The sequence below is a fragment of the Budorcas taxicolor genome, chromosome 20, assembly GCF_023091745.1.
Source record: "Budorcas taxicolor isolate Tak-1 chromosome 20, Takin1.1, whole genome shotgun sequence".
Taxonomy (NCBI): Eukaryota; Metazoa; Chordata; class Mammalia; order Artiodactyla; family Bovidae; genus Budorcas; species Budorcas taxicolor.
The window spans coordinates 20,503,957-20,521,464 of record NC_068929.1 but is presented as its reverse complement, the minus strand read 5'-3'; the positions used below and the strand labels follow the sequence as shown (position 1 = coordinate 20,521,464).

The window sequence follows — 17,508 nt, the reverse complement described above, 5'->3', positions numbered from 1 at the left end:
GGGATTGAACGTGGGCCCTTGGCGGTGAGAGCATGGAGTCCTAATCACTGGACCAATAGGAATTCCCTCCAAGTATTTTTAACAGTGTTCTTGCTTACCTTTGGAATCCTCACTTTGAGGATATGGCTTAGGAATTTGAATTTTTAATAGGCTCCCCAGGTTATTCTTAAGACACCAAAGTTTAAACCAGAACCATGTTATATCCTCTTTACTTTTAACCCAGTAGGTATAAATAGCCAATTTTCTGTTTATCTGAGGATACTGAGTGTAAGAGAAATTCTTCTTGTTAAAGGTTGCCTTTTAAATCCTTGTCACTTTTACTTGATATCTAACAAGGACTAAAGAAATGGACATTTTATCTTTTCAAGTCTTTCTGTGAATTTCTTGTTGACTTTTCTCACTTTTATTCCCATCTTAGTCCCCTTCACTTTTATACAGACGTTTTAATGTGTGTAAGATTCTGGGTTACAATTACTGTTTACTGAAGGGTCCCTTTCTATAAAGTCTTACTTCTTGGTTTGGCTTTCTCAAGTTGTACTCTCCTAATGTATTGCCTTGGTTTTCAGATAAAATGTGTATTTAGCCTACTCTGTCTCTACAGAGTATTTCTAAATTAGCCTTATTTTGTATAGCTTGTTTGGGTTAGCTTCCTGTCCACTTCAACTTTATTGCTTGGTTTTATTGTAGTGTGAGGCTCTTTCCTCTCCATATAGAATGAAATATAGGTCTACCTAGCATCTTGTACTTACATCCAGCATAGTATTTATTGCATTGTACATTATATTACAATTACATTTTAATTGTTGATTCACCCTTTCTGAGATCCACCACACTGAATTTTATGAGGGAGTACTGTAGCTCTTATTGTTACAGTTATTATTATAGTCCTACTGTCTAGCCTAGAAGAATGTACATGAGTGGATGGTGCCCAATACCTCTTGAATGAATAACAGAGGAAGAGATTTGTTCTTAGATACATTCTAGATTTCAAAATGGTATGATATAGGACTTCAAAAAGCAGGAGTTGGGGAGTATATATAAAATCAAGATGCCTGGAAAAAATAATTGAGCTTAGCACCTTTTATTTTTGAATGGAATAGCTGAACCTGGAAACATGGAACACCGTAGGGACTAGGATGGAAATCTTGTCTGATGGGGCTGGGGAACAAGAAGTGTAGTTTATTAAAGGTAGCATATGTAGGAAGATATTATTTTCAAGAGCAAGTTTGCTAGTTAATTAAACAGCCCAGTTATTTTGGTAATCTGAAGTGTGGGAAAATCTTTTTAATAATGTGGTTACTTTAATGCTAAGATGGTCTTTATGTACTAAATTAGTTTCCCACATAAAGAAGTGTAAGGTCATAGTTGAGCTACTTGATATGACAAAGTTGTTCATGGTGCATTTAATCCCTACTGCTTCACCTGTCCCAGCAATTTTTTTCCCAGTGTGTTTTTCCGTCCTTCTTAAAATAAATTAAGTGCTTTTCAGGGGTGATAGATAATAAAATCAACAGTAGTAGCTGTTGGCAGTAATGAAACTGAGCTTGATTTGACACAAAGGGGATTCATTTTCTAGAAAATTACATGCTTTTCATACAAACCTGAATATAAAAAAGTTGACATTAAGTACAGTTAAAATCTAAATTTAGTCTATGAAAGCCAGGAAACTTAGGTTATAGATAGTAATTCTAATATAATTGTAAATGTATTAACCAAATAATACCTTATAGATGTGGTGTGTAACCCACAAAAGTACATGCTATGGTATGTGAAGTAATCCAAATCTAAAAAAAAAGTAGAAAAAATTTTTTGAAAGCAAGTATATTTCACTTGTGTTTAGCAGTATGGGTTAACAATTATGAGAAGACCTGGCTCCTAGTCAAGAATGTTTCTTTGTTCTGAGCAGTTTTGGAATTTTGAGCAATGTATTTATACTTTATGATTCTTTAAAATTGTCTTTTAAAGTTGTGTGATTCTGTGAATTTATAATTTTTATTATTCCAAGTAAATCTTTATAAGCACCATTAAAGTTTGAGATGGACATTTTAGTTCTAGTGTAATTTAAATAATTGCTTTTTTCCTAGAAGCCAAGACCTTCGTACATTTAGTTTTATTTTTTCTTTTTCACTATTTTCTTGGCAGTTAAGTTCTTAACCTACTGACTTTATCAGATACTTTGCTGTACAGTTTTGGCATATAACCAATGAAATAGGTTTCTTACTTAAGGACATTTCAGATAAACTCTAGTTGTGAAAACAGTTCAACAACCTCCATATATTTTTCACTCATATTTGCCAGTTCTTAAGGTGTTGCCACATTTACTTTTCCTCTTGGAGCAAATCTTGATATGTCATTTTACCCAATACTCTTTAGAGTATGAATCTCGAAAAAGGACATATTCCATAACCAGTTTTTATTTTGAATTTTTTAAGTTTGAATATTAGGAGTTAATCTTAAATTCTTACTTCCCCTCGAGAGTGAGTCAACAGATTGCCTACTGAGGTATGTACGATACTGAAGATGAAAGACACAGCTAGTCATCTCCTGACATGGGAAAAATCATAAGACACAAATCTTCAAAGGTCACTTAGTAACTTTATAAAATCTGCCATACTGTATTACATTGTTGTTATAGTCAAAGCTAAAATTCAGCAAAAATTAAAAAACTGAAGGATTTATGATGAGTAATGTTCCCACTAATAGCGTATATATTTGCATGATGAGGATAAGAGAAAACTGCAGTGAGATGAAGTCAGATTACAATACTACTGAATAGTCTTCCTGATGAGTTACTGTTTTATGAATAAACTAACCAAAGAGATCCACATAGCTACTTTGGGATGGGCTGATTGGCATAAGATAGCTAACTCAGCCTCATAAAAGAAATTTTCATCCTTATTCCTTATAAATTTATAATTTCCTGTTTGGTTCTGAGGGAAAGTTCCTAAATAGTTAAAAGTTTTGAGTGTTAAATTTGAGAATGCCAAGGTGCCACTTACACTGTGTAGCTCAAACCTTCGGGAAATTTACAGAATAGTGAAATTTATTTAAAGCATTAATGTGTGTTTATAAGCAAATCATTAAGTAGGTTAAATTCATCATTTTCAGTTTTGGGTGATTCTAAATGCTGTTTCTAAGTCTTGTCTCTTGCTCTGCCTAATTTCAGATTGCCTTTTAAACACATTGTTTAAAGAATGACTCCTGTGATCCATAGAGTCATTTCTGCTACGAACCTGTGTGGGGATTTGAGAGAGAGAGAGAGTGTGTGTGTGTGTGTGTGTATCTGTGTGTGTGTTTGTGTGTCTTTGTCTAGGCTTATATAAATATGAGGGAAAGAGGAAACTTTTGGTGGAAGCTTTAATCAAGGAAAGACTCAAGATGACTAGCTTGATCCAAAAAAAAAGAGCTATGCACTGAACAGAACAGGAGATTTTGAGTAAAGTATAGTTTATCCTTTCTGTTTGATTCACAAGGACTCCTGTCTGGGTCCTAGGAAAGGGGACTCTTAAAGCATTGCTGAGTTATACTTTGTTTTTTACCCATCTCCGTATACGTCTGACAAATATGTGAGTTGCTACTCTGCTAGTCACTGTATTGGAGAAGGCGATCTCACCCCACTCCAGTACTCTTGCCTGGAAAATCCCATGGATGGAGGAGCCTGGTGGGCTGCAGTCCATGGGGTCGTGAAGAGTCGAACATAACTGAGTGACTTCACTTTCACTTTGCACTTTCATGCATTGGAGAAGGAAATGGCAACCCACTCCAGTGTTGTTGCCTGGAGAATCCCAGGGATGGTGGAGCCTGGTGGGCTGCCGTCTCTGGGGTCGCACAGAGTCGGACACGACTGAAGTGACTTAGCAGCAGCAGCAGCAGTAGTCACTCCATTGGATGCCTGAACTGCAGCTGTGAGCAAAGGTAGGATCACAGATTGAGAGGAGAGAGTTTTCACCTCCTCCTCCCTCACATTGAGTTCATACTCTGTATACCTGAGAGCATTGTCTAGGCATCAGTAACTAAGGACAGCCTTATGGCTGTTACTAGGTTTAGAGGTTTTGAGAAATCTTAGAGCTGGGTCAAGTAACTTGTGTTGAGTAGGCAGGCAACTGATTGGTTGGCCTAGACCTGCCGTTTCTGGGAGAGCCGAGCCCAGAACCTAGTTCTGAGTTTTGGTTTGTTGCCTTGGGGCTTAGCATGAGTGACTTCATCTTGGGCCTAATCTGATTACCTTAGCATACGTAATCATTTAACTTTTATCATATAACTTGCATAAAAATAGTAATTTAATATGATTTAATGTTGTTCAGTTGCTCAATTGTGTCCAACTCTGTGACCCCATGGACTGCAGCACACCAGGCTTCCCTGTCCCTCACCATCTCCCAAAGCTTGCTCAAATTGAGGTCCATTGAGTCAGTGATGCCCTCCGGCCATTTCGTCCTGTTGAGATGATATAATGTAATTAAATATTTGTAGCCAATTTTCTACATTGTTCTTAAATACATTATTACAAGTGGTGTGTTTGAGCCAGAACAATGAATATGGTTGATACCTCACATTTGGTCATGTTTCTTAAGTGTCTTTAAAGTTAGAATAGTATTCATTCTTTGTGTGTGTGTGTGTGTACGTGCGCGTGCACATCATTGACATGTTGTTAATTATCTTGTTGAGTAGAGTTAGGTTAAGCAAGTTTTGAGAGCTCCAGTTTGTGGATAATTTTTATTGCCCCACTGTTAGTGATGACTTACAAGACTTTGATTTAAACATTTTTTGGTGCTTTTTTTTTTTAGGGGAAAATTGGTCCTGAAGCTAAAAAGTTTAAGAATATCTAAATTACTAAAATAAAATTTGCCATATTGGTTTGTTTTTGATACTCAAGGAATCAAGTCTGTGTGTTTCTCACAGATTTAAGAAGCTACTAAGCAGTCAGTGGGTGGCACTGTTCCTTCTGGTTTAGAAAAAGAAAAATGCAAGTATTTGGGATTTTCATGAACCAACACCTAAAATATTTTATTAAATAGCTTATTTTTTTATTGTCTAACTGCATATTTCCTACCCCTCTATATTTTCTTGGAGAAAATGTAGAAATATTTCAATCCCTTCTACTTGTCCTCTTATTATTTTCTCTTTTCCACATAAGCCTTTGGTGAGCATTTATCAGTTTGTATTTTCTGGAGCAGATAGAAGCCTGTGAAAGACTTGTGTTTACAAGATAGTTAATAGTATTCCTTCCCAAATTCTTGTGGTTTCTTCCTTCTTTTCCACCTCCTTTCACCCTTGGGTTGAGAGCATAGTGCTATATTGCTTCTTCATTCTAATCATCCCTGTTTATGCAGAGCCCTTTTGTAGACTAGCTAAAAAGAATTAGGAATTGGGACTGTAACAGCTGACTAATGCTTAAAGTAGGTGCTTAGCTCCAGAACTGGAACCTGAAACAAAGGAGAATTATTCAAGTGTTTTCATACTACTGTTTCTTTCTTGATTTCTGTCACAAATGCTGGGTGCCTTCACACTAAAAACAGTGACCAAAGCAATAGGGGTTGGATGACTCCAGTTCAAGCTGTGGGATGCTGCTTTGCTGAGAAGCCAATTCTAGACTGTAACTAAGTGGTTTTGTATCTGCAGTTCTGTTCTAGGGGAGAGTCTGGGGGTGGGATAGTATATCTTATACCTTATCAGAACTGAGGAAGCCATGAGAAACTGTCTAACAGAGGAAATAGAGGGGTGAGCAGGAGAGGGTGTTCCAGTAGTCGCTTATAAACCTTTCATCCTCTTGTGTTCCAGGAGGGTTACAGGATGTTCTGCCCGTACTCATTAGCTGAGGTTTAAGGCTTTGCCTGTGTAGATACGTGCAAAGTTACAAGGGGTATGGTGAAGGTGTTTTTCTGTATCTGGAAGCCTAGGCCTTTAAAATTACTGCATTAAAATAATAGAAGTGGAATTTGACTTTGTCATAGAAATGTCATATTTACAGGATTGCATTTCTGACTGCTTTCTGATGCCTGATCTTATTATAAATAGTTTCATTAGTTGAAATGACATATGTCAAATAAGAAAAAATCATTCTGAAGTATGCTAATGATCACAGTCAGATGCACTTTCACTAAATTTTTATTTAAAACAAATGGCCATGTAGGCTGTGGTGGATTGCTCTTAGACTTTCTGGAAGAAACTTGAAAATACCACTGCAGTGTGGTTCTCATTTTGAGTCAGGATTTCAAATACTGGTCCATATTAATATGTTCTTGGCTTTAAATACTCCAAACCAGGTGGGTAGAGTTGGTAGAACACAGAAATTTAACTCCTTTGTATTTCTTAGTATGTTGATTTATCTGGTAAACTCAGTGACAGTCCGTAAGTCAAGTGTTTTTAAAGCCAAGCGTTACAACTGTTAATAATAGTGGAAGAAAATAAAATAGTAAAGATTGGAAATGTCAAACTGCAGTGCAGGCATTAGGCTAAGTAATATTTCAAGAAACTAATAGTATTTGCGGGGGGTGGCGTGTTTATGTATGTGTGTTTATAATGGCAGCAAATGTAAACTGCTTCCTGCTGGGCATTGTGACTAAATATTAGACGAGTGCATTGTGACGAAAAAAGTTAGACGTGTTGCTATAAGTGATTCTTGACTTTTGAATTTTGTTGAAAATGTATTACTATGTAGGTCTAATGATTAGTGGAATCTGTAATAATATTGTGAACAAATTTGTTGATATCTTTGCAGTTAGCTTCTGGAATTTATAGTTTTGCCTGCTCTCTGTGGAATCACCACACAGACACATTCCTTCAACAAGTTTCTTCTGGCAATGAAGCTGCAGTTCTAAGTTCACTTGAACGAACTCTACTATCCTTGAAAGGTACTATTAAGCTTGACATGTTTATTTTTGAAACAGCTTACCTCAGAATAGTGGCCAAACCCTTCCTCTCTATGGATTTTTTGTTTCCAGTTGCACTGGTAGAAGAATAAAGGGTTAATATTTCCCTCAGAGACAAGGGCTCTTGTGTTTTTCTTTTGTGAGAGTAGCTCTTCTACTTTGTCTAATCCATGAGAGTACACACAGTTCAAATGGTTAGTTTTAAGTTACATTCACATTACTGGCCATGGTTCTGAATACATACCTTTCAAACACTCCCACTTCTTTTTTGCTTCATTTCTCATTCTGGGCTACTGCTATTCATGCCAACTTTCCTAAACTTCTGTCCTTAAGGCTTAGTTGAGCTCTGTCTCCTGGCTTTCTTCCCTGAGAACTCATCTTTCCTGTTTGTACTTAGATTTTAGAAACTGCTTGTTGGGGTGCTTTGTTGGCCTGTGTTTTCTGATGCTTTGCTTATGGGCATCCCCCTTGCATAAATCTCTTTCACTTCCCTGAGCTGAGCTTATCTTGATGCATGTGTTCTAAGGTTTGTTTTCTTTCTAACATTCACCATCATTTCATTCTTTGTCTTCCTTCTGTTCTGGTTGCTTGAGGCTCTTTTGTGTTTCTTAGTTTAAACTCAAGCAGCCTTTATTTTTCTTACCACAGCTCATTTTGCATTCTCTGTTTTATTTGTAAGCTCTTTTATCGTACTCACCCTGGTACCTTACAGTGGCATTACTTTAGTGCCTCACTTGTATTAGGCAGACAGTGGATGCACAAACCCCAAACTGTCAACACATTTTGATGTGGACAAACATGAATCATTTTAAAGGACCGTTCACATGTAAAATCCAATCCACTGTACAGGTGGTTTTACAAGTGAATGAGATGATTTTGTCAAAGTCATGGAGGAAACAATTAAAAGGCCTTAGAAATGTTAACTCAGAATTAGAGAAATTGATATATAAGATTAGATACACAAGCGAAAGTGAAAGTCACTCAGTTATGGGCGACTCTTTGTGACCCCATGCAGTCCATGGAATTCTCCGGGCCAGAATACTGGAGTGGGTAGCCTTTCCCTTCTCCAGGGGATCTTTCCAACCCAGGGATCAAACCCAGGTCTCCCGCATTGCAGACGGATTCTTTACCAGCTGAGCCAGCCACAAGAGAACTCCAAAGATACACAAAGTGGTATATAAGTAGTGTGTTTAATGATTAAGGAATTTTTCATGAATCCTTTTGATTGTAGAATTTTCTTGTCTGACTTCAAAGCCTAGCTCCTGACACAAATGTTGCCATACTAATCTATGTTAGCACACTTTAAGCTTTTCAGCACCTCAGCATTTCAGGGTCTTAGATACTCATTTGCATCTCTAAGGCATCCTGACCTGGAGAAATCTCATAGCATTTTACTCTAAAATACTCCTCTGTCCAGGTATAAATGTCAGTTCTTTCATGACTTAAATGTACTTAGGACTAGAGCTTTTGTCACATGTCATCTTTGCCTTTATACCTGTGCGTGTTTAGTGTCTTTTGGACATGGGTGTGTTCATTATTTCATTCACCATATTTATAGGTAGGTGCTTGGCACCGAGGAGACAGACATAATAAAATGATTCTGCAAATACATGTAAAATGACATCTGTGATGGGGCTTTACAATGTTATGATGATTGATAATATGGTCAGAAAAGACTTCCCTGAGAAAGTGATGTTTGAACCAAAATCAAAGGGTAAATGGAAGTTGGCTGGGTGATAAAAGGAGAAAGAAAAGACTGTCCCAGATAGTGTAGACCGAGGTCCTGTGATGGAAAAAATCTTGTCCAGAATAAGGGATTCAACTTAAACCCTGTTCTCTCCTGTTATGACACATTAACTTGAGTTGTATGTAATTGATAGTGTGAAACCAAAGGCATTTAGATATTTGCATTATAAATTTAATTTTAATATACTGCTTTCATTATTGTTTTTTATTAGAGTGTAGATTTATAATGTATTAGTTTCTGATGTACAGCAAAGTGACTCAGTTATACATGTGTATTATTTTTATATGTTTTCTGTTACGGTTTATTATATTGAATATAGTTCCCTGTTTTATACAGTAGAACCTTATTGTTTATCTGTTTTATATATAGTAGTTTTTATCTGCTAATCTCAAACTCCTCCAATTTATCCTTTCTCCAAGTCCTTTTCCCTCAGTAACTATAAGTTTGTTTTCTGTATCTGTGAGTCTGTTTCTATTTTGTAAACAAGTTCATTTGTGTCATATTTTAGAGTCCGCATGCAAAGTGATATCACGTGGCATTTGTCTTTTTCTCTCTAACTTACTTCACGTAGTTTGATAAACTCTAGGTCCATCCATGTTGCTGCAAATGGCATTATTTCATTCTTTTTTATGGCTGAGTAGTATTCCATTGTATATGTATGTGTGTATATATATATGCCGTGTGTGTGTGTACACATACATACATACACACACATATCTTGATCCGTTTCCTTATTGGTGGACATAAATGGCTGTAACCCTAACTATAATCTATCCTGAAGGTTGATTCCATGTCTTGGCTATTGTAAATAGTGCTGCTGTGAACATTGTGGCACATGTATCTTTCTGAATTAGAGTTTTCTCTAGCTATCTGCCCAGGATCATATGGCAACTCCTTGTTTTTTAAGGAACCTCCATATTCTCCATAGCGACTGTACCAGTTTATATCCCCACCAACAGTGTGTGAGGGTTCCCTTTTCTCCACACCTTCTTTAGCACTTATTATGTGTAGACTTTTTAATCATGGCTGTTCTGACTGCTGCGGTACCTTATTGTAGTTATGATTTTCATTTCTCTAATAATTAGTGATGTTGAGCATCTTTTCATGTGCCTGTTGGCCATCTGTCTATTTAGGTCTTCTGCCCATTCTTTGATTGGGTTGTTTGTTTTTTTTTTGTTATTGAGTTATATGATATATGAGTTATAAGAGTTGTTTGTATGTTTTGGAAATTAAGCCCTAGTTAGTTGCACCATTTGCAAACATTTTCTCCTTGTCTGTAGGTTGCCTTTTCATCTTGTTTATGGTTTCCTTTGCTGTGCAAAATCTTGTAAGTTTAATTAGGTCCCATTAGTTGATTTTTGCTTTTATTTCTATTGCCTTGGGAGACTGACCTAAGAAAACATTGGTATGGTTTATGTCAAAGAATATTTTGCCTGTGTTCTCTTCTCGGAGTTTTATGGTGTTGTATGTTTAAGTCTCTAAGCTATTTTGAGTTTATTTTTGTTTATGGTGTAAGAGAGTATTCTAGCTTCATTGATTTACGTGCAGCTGTCCAGCTTTCCCAGCACCACTTGTTAAAGATTCAGTGTATATTCTTGTTTCCTTTGAAGATTAATTGACAGTAGGTGTGTGGGTTACGCTGCCTTTACACTTCACCTCATGAACACTAACTCTTGAGTTATGTAGAAAGCAATGCGGTTTATAAAGTTGTTTTCTTAAAGTGAAGTGACTTTAAATTTGATAGTATAAAGTGATAGTCTGATGCTGCTATCATGCTGGTTATTACTAAATTCTGCTAGGTGTTTTGCATGTATTGTATTATTGAATCCTAACCCTATGAATTAGGATTTATAACCACCTTACATTCTTTTATAGTTGATTTACAATATTATATTTGTTTCAGGTACTCAACCTAGTGATTCAGAATTTTTATAGTTTATATTCCATTTGAGGTTGTCATGCAATGTGGGCCGTATTTCCTGTTGTGTGTAATATATTCTTGTAGCTTATTTTATAGAAGAGTTCGTTTCTCTTAACCCCCTAGCCCCGTTGTCCCCACCCCCTTTTCTTTCCCCACTGGAATCACTAGTTTGTTCTCTATTTCTCAGCTTCTTTTTTGTTGTATTCCCTGATTTGTTTTCTTTTTCATATTGTATGTATAAGTGATAATATACAGTATTTCTCTTTTTCTGTCTGACTTATTTCACTAAGCATAATACCCTCCAGGTCTGTCCATATTGTCGCAAATGGCTAAATGTTATTATTCTTCATGTCTGAGTAGTATTGCATATATATCACATCTTCTTTATTATCTGTGTAACCACATTTTATAATTGAGGAATGTACGATAAGAGAAGTTGCCCAAAATAATACAGTTTTAGACACTGGAGCTTGGATTTCTAAGTCTAGATCTGACTTCAAATCTATTATGCTGCTTATCTTCCTATGTATATCAGTTTACTCATAAAATGTGATGCTTGTAATTGAGCATTGTAGTCTATTCCAGATTTGGAATAGAGTTTAATCTTTATATCCCTTTTGGAGATACTGTATTTTCATTAATGTACCTTAAAACTGAATGAAGCTTTTTCATCACCGTTGAGTCATACTTTATGGAATAGAAGTAACTTTCTCAACTTCAACCTGTAGGTATTATTGCAAGTGAGAAGTACTGACAATTATGTAAATTGAACTAAAATTTGCAATATGGCTTTAGAAACATGAGTACTTAGAAGTGAGAAGAACACTGCTTCAGAGACAATAACTTGGCTTTAGTTCCATCTTTCCCTCTTGGGAACCAGCCAATGACCAGGAGTTACATTTCTTTATCCAAGCTTGATGAGGCTTTGTGATTCTGAGTCTTTTTTGGTTATGATTTTAATAGGGAAAAATACGAAAAAATAAGGTTTGAGTAAAGCTTGATTTTACTTTTCAGTGCTCCGTAAATTAACTGTTAATGGAGTTGTGGAACCTCATAAGAATATGGAGGTGATGGTAAGTAAAAGAAGTCGTTAATTTTTTTGTAACTTTGGAAAAGTGCTTGGTATTTCCTGCATGTTATAAAGCTTATTCTTTTTACTTGGCATTCATTTAAAAGTTTTTTTGTTAAGTGACCACCTAATTTCTTCTTTTTTTTTTAACCATTCTGTATATGTTATACTATACTTTTAGACTTGTGATCTGTTTTCAGACATACAGAAAATACGTCAAAGCAACTATTATGTGAAAGGGAGGAACTAGAACTAGGATGGTTCTCAAGATGCCATGGTACATTGAGAGTGTTTATTTGAATTTGAAATCAAGTGAACTGTTAGGAATTTGAATGCTGTGATAACATTACTAGGGTCAGTGTAATTGATTTATATTCTTCGTATTTTCCTTTGTCTGTTTTTATATACTCAAAATGAGGTATTTTTCTCTTGAATCGTAACATTTATATTTGTTCTTTGTAATCAATTATAAATATATATATATATGAGAGGAAAGCTCCATTGATAAGCCCAACAAGTTTTGAAGTATACTCATTTCTGTATCACGGCATCTACTTTCTCTATATGCAAAAATGTATAGCTGCATATATTTATTCCTGAACAAAGTGGAATTGTATCATACTTGTTCAGATCTATATTAGCTTTTACAGTGAGTTTAGGTCAGCTAGAATGTTACTCTGTGAATTGCCTTTGGGGTGGCACAGAAAGCTTGGAAAAGGTATATTTAATTGGTTCTTTAGGTTTGTCCTACTATATTTACATTTCATCAGAGTCACACTTTTATTTTTTTGAACTTTGTGTTTCTGTAAGGTTTTGCTTGAAGTAATGGTTCTATTGTTAAAAGAATTAAAAACTGCTAATATACATCATTATAATGTGAATATAGTTTTTTCTATAAAAATATTACATTTTTTTTAAAGTTTAAAAACTTAAATAATAAATCATTTAAGAACTTACTATGATAACAGTTCTAAGTTTCCTTTATAATATCATAAACATACTATTTTAGATATACTTTCTGTCTTCCTCAGTTTTATATGAACGAGATCTACATGCTGTTTCCTTCCTTGCTTTTTCTTAAACTCAGTGCATTGTGGATATTTTTTGCATGTCAGTAATATTGTTATATATCATGTTTTTAATGATTTTATGCTAAATACAATTACTGTTGGTATGCAATTAAAAAAATAAAAGTAATCACAGATTTTCTATAATTTACTTGCCCAGTGATCTGTCTTTTTTTAAATATAAATGTATTTAATTGGAGGCTAATTACTTTACAATATTGTATTGGTTTTGCCATACATCAACATGAATCTGCCACAGGTGTACACATGTTCCCCATCCTGAACCCCACCCTTCTCCCTCCCCACTGCATACCATCCCTCTGGGTTGTCCCAGTGCACCAGCCCCAGCATCCAGTATCTCTTGATGACATGTAGTTTGTTTCCAGTTTTTGATTGTTGAGCAATGATATTAAAATGAACATTTGGGGCATATGTCATTGTGTACTTTTCTAGTGATCTCTAGGATAAATTCCTAGAAATGGAAATGTTGGGTTAAAGTATATCCACATTTATGATACTGATGTATAATACCACATTACCTGAAAATATATGAAAACCAACCCCAGTTTTCAATACTGATACATTTAAATATTTTGGTTGGCCAGAAAGTTCATTCCTATTTTTCCATAACAGCTTTTGGCCAACCCAATATTTTATGTTTATTGCCATGCTATCAAAAAACATTTTCTAGAAACCAGTTTGACAGCTCCCTCAGTGCCCTCACGAGAAATGTAAGTTCCATAAATGCAGAGAATTTTATTCACTCTTCACTCCAGAGCTTGGGATAATATCTGCTGTATAAAAATGCTTAGTAGTTATTTAAGTGAATGACTGTGTGATATGGTAGAAATATATCAGAAGGTTCAGTAATTATATATAATATTCTGAGTATCATAAAATTAAGATATTGAATATGTTTATCAGTTTCTTTTCAGTGTAAATGAACTGATATGAGTCACATTTCTATAAGTTAGAATAATAGTTGTCAATGGATACTCTCCATATTTTGTGAGCCTTAGGCTTTTCCTTGAGTCTTTTGCCTCAGAAGCTGTATGTCAGCTCCTGTTCCGTTAAACTTGCTGTATTGTGGTATTATTGATTAGTTGTAAATAAGAATAGAATTTTAACAAGTTATGGACAACATTTCAAAAGATCTTAAAAATAACATGGGGTGTAAATGATGCTTAAGAAGCACTGTATACTAGTGGTGAGATTTGGGTTTCTGGAGGCAGACAAATTTGGCTTTGAATCTTGGCTTGGTCTTTTCATGATAACATGGCCTCAGAGTATTTTCCTTGGTACTGAGTTTCTTTTTTTGTAATATGATGATGACATAATAGTACATATCCCATTGGATGTTGTGAGGATTATGAGAGAGAATGATTTTTGAAATGAGTTCAGTAACTAATTAAACTGTTCTGTAAATTGCCATTTGATGATTATTTTAAGAGGTTCTTATTATTATATAACATTAGTCAAGTTACTTGGTTTATTTCGATTAGTCAGTTGTCCAATTCTATAAATTCCTGATCCTCTTGATGAACTTACTAAAATTGATGTCTTTCATAAGTTTCTGCTCTCTTTAGAGAACTCTGACTGATGCACTAATTTTGTTTAAAAGAGAATAAAATTCCTTCTGTCTTGTAGCTACTGAATGGGACCATTGCATTGAGCTTCTGTATAAATTTTAACATGCGTATGGGATCTTGGTGATTTTATTTTTCCTATATTGAAAATTCTGCTATTTCATCATCCTAGAAATTACTTTATTGTTAATTATCATTAGTTATAATTTATTCTCAACTGTGTTTAAAAAGATTGAAGTAGTATGAAAATGAGAGAATGATGAGATAGCCAGAGGATGAAGCAGTAGTGAAATTGGTTGTTGTCCTGAGGTTTTCTTACTGTGTTAGCTACTGTGTTGCATCATCTTTCAGGAAGGTATAAAAGAAGACCACAAACACTATCTCTTTGCTATTAGTTTTCATTTAACACAGCTGATAATTCAGTTTTTCATTGTCTGCTCAAAATGGCTGAGAGATGAAAATTGACAGAGGGAAATGTTTCATGATTTTTACATGAATCCAAAGATGGATACTGTTTAAGAGACTGGTAGCAGCCCCCTAGACCCCAGTGGTGATAGTGAAACTGCCTAAGTGGCGTTTTAGCCTCTGTGACTTCAGGTGATGACATCCTAGGTGAATTGTCTCAAACTCAAAGATTGATGATGAGCAGTATATCTCTGTCTTTCAAAGAGGAAATAACAGCATTCTGTTCTAGTCGGTCATTCATCAGGAAAGTGTATAGTATTTTGTGACAAAAACCTGGACCATCTCATTTGCTAAAAGGACATGTGACATCTTTTATGATGTTTATACACCAAAATTTATTGACACGAAAAAGTCTGTGATATTGAAATTTTTAAACATTTTAATAAAGTTTTTTCCAGTATCCCTTTATATTTATTTCTGCAAAGTTTTCATAACATGTTTTAAAAAAATATAGTAAAAGGTGTTTTGGACCCATATGGTAAATGGTGATTCTTGCCTTCTCTGATCTCTGAAGGCTAATGTAATTGAATACTTGAGATTGAAAACCTCTGCCACAAATAGTTGATACCATTTATTCATATTAGGGATACTTATTATTGCTAAATACCATTCCTGGCTTCTGGGATAGAGCAAAGCAAACAGGCAAAGTTCTTGAATCTTAAGGATCTGACATTTTAGGTGGAGGAGACTGATTATGTCGGGATTATAAGTCCTATGGAAAAGAAATAAACAGTAAGAGGAATAGAGGATATTTAGTGAAATAGAATACTTAATAAATAATTTTTTACTTATTGCAAAGTGATTTAGGTTATTGAAGTGAGACACTGAGGAGATGAAATTCTGTTATTTACTTGTGGAAGATTGAAGGCATTATTATAGTAATGGAATGATTTTTACTTTATCTAATTTTAACTTTTTAATATGATATGATAAGTATATTTTAGTTTCCCTGAGAAAGTGTATGGTAAATTCTTATAACAGAATAAATTGAAACCCTTCAAAAATGTTTTTCTTTTCTAGGGTTTTTTACATGGAATATTTGAACGTTTAAAACAATTTTTGGAATGCAGTAAGTACTTCCATGATAGTAGTTTTTACTGTAGAATCCTTTTGTATTAGTAGCTTCTGTTTGGCACATGCAAATCTCGAGGGGCTGAAATCTTATATCTTGATAATTAATTATCTAAAATTAAATTGGAAGCTCAGTTTTGTCTTCATATACCCGTTTTGTCCTAAATATTGAAGAAGCCTTTTTCTAAAAAAATATATTTTGTGTCAATTCCTTCTTCCCTATTTCTGCTGCTACTACTCTGTTCCATGCAGATGCCCACAACAGTAGTATGTTTAGCAGATAATCATTGAGTATAGGCCCTGTACTACATGCTGTTTAGACATTTTGTTGATTCTGGTTTGTTTTAGTACATTTAGTATATCTGTTTGATATAAATATCCTTAAATGGTACTTTCACTGTGCAAATCTCTGGTCTGCTAACCATTACTGACCGACCTGTAGAACCCTTTCTAATCTACTGCCCCATATGGAAGAATTCACTGTTTACATTTGTGTTGTATTATGCTGGTGATCTGCTATCCTTTTCTCTTCCCTATGATTATAAGCACCTTTTCTCAGAATGCACACACACGCCACACAGGATACACACATATATGTATATTCTTGCACACACATATGTATAACATGTATGTGTGTGTTTTTTATGTGTGAGTGTATTTGGAGACTTAGTACCCTGAGAATATTCCTTAGTGTACTCACTTTTAGGGGAGTTGCTGATTATTTTGTCAGTCATTTTCAGTTTAGTAGAACCATTATTGAGTCTGTTGCTAGGTACTATAAGAAAGCTCATATGATTTCTTTTTCCTTAAAAGTAGTAATTTTTCTCTGGTTTTCCCCATGGGAGAATAAAAGGGAAGGATAGAAGTCCATCCAGGAGAGGAGAATGACGTAACTGATGAGACAGATTATGAGGTGTATGATTAGGGAGCAGGCAGGATAGTTAATGAGCTGATGGACATTATTCTGAATGTACAAAAATTCATTACACCAAGAAAATGATCAGAGGAAAATTGTTAGAAGATTTAAGAAAAATAAGTGTGTTAATCTTTGAATTCTTTGTTTTTATTTATGTTACTTGAAAAGTATTTTAACTATGACAACATGGTGTTGCAGATAAAATTGCTGCCTTTTTACTATGAAATGGGCTCAGTTAGTGTTTTAGGATTAATTTTGTGCAGTATGGCACTGAGCATTTCTGTGTCAAGTGTAAGGTCTTGCTTCCTAAAAACTTCAGTGTGATGGTTTACTTAATTGTTTGTTGTTTGGAGTAGGGGTGAACTGTGTGAAACATATCTGACAGCATTTTTGTAAAGAGTCCTGTCATTGTCTTGGTTGTAAATTTATAGAATATTATTAACTTGTGCTAATATGTGAATTGTATTTTTAATAGGTAGAAGTATAGGTACAGATAATGTATGTAGAGATAGACTGGAGAAGACCATCATTCTTTTTACTAAAGTGGTAAGTTTTTTTTTTTTAATCTTAATTATGTTTTCTCAAGTGAAATATAGATACTTGAATTTAGTAAAGAAAGTGATGTTTTTTTAAGCATACATTGTTGATTTAGTGTTAAAGTAACTTATTTCCTTACTGTGTACAGGAAAGCTAAAAAAGCCCTTTGTATCTTAAAGCCTTTAGAATACATATAATGATTAAATTTATATATACCATATGTCAAAGTGTATAAGTCACCTGGATATAAAAAAATCCAT

The 17,508-nt window shown here is 34.7% G+C and overlaps 1 protein-coding gene across 1 annotated transcript in view; it reads left to right on the top strand.

The window, feature by feature from the left end:
* IPO11 (importin 11) overlaps window positions 1-17,508 on the top strand; it is a 190,268-nt gene that overhangs the window by 38,161 nt on the left and 134,599 nt on the right. Inside the window, exons 6-9 of the mRNA XM_052659057.1 lie at window positions 6,719-6,851; window positions 11,552-11,610; window positions 15,745-15,793; window positions 17,187-17,257. Of these exons, the coding sequence (XP_052515017.1) occupies window positions 6,719-6,851; window positions 11,552-11,610; window positions 15,745-15,793; window positions 17,187-17,257 (312 nt within the window). The remainder of the gene's footprint in view (window positions 1-6,718; window positions 6,852-11,551; window positions 11,611-15,744; window positions 15,794-17,186; window positions 17,258-17,508) is intronic.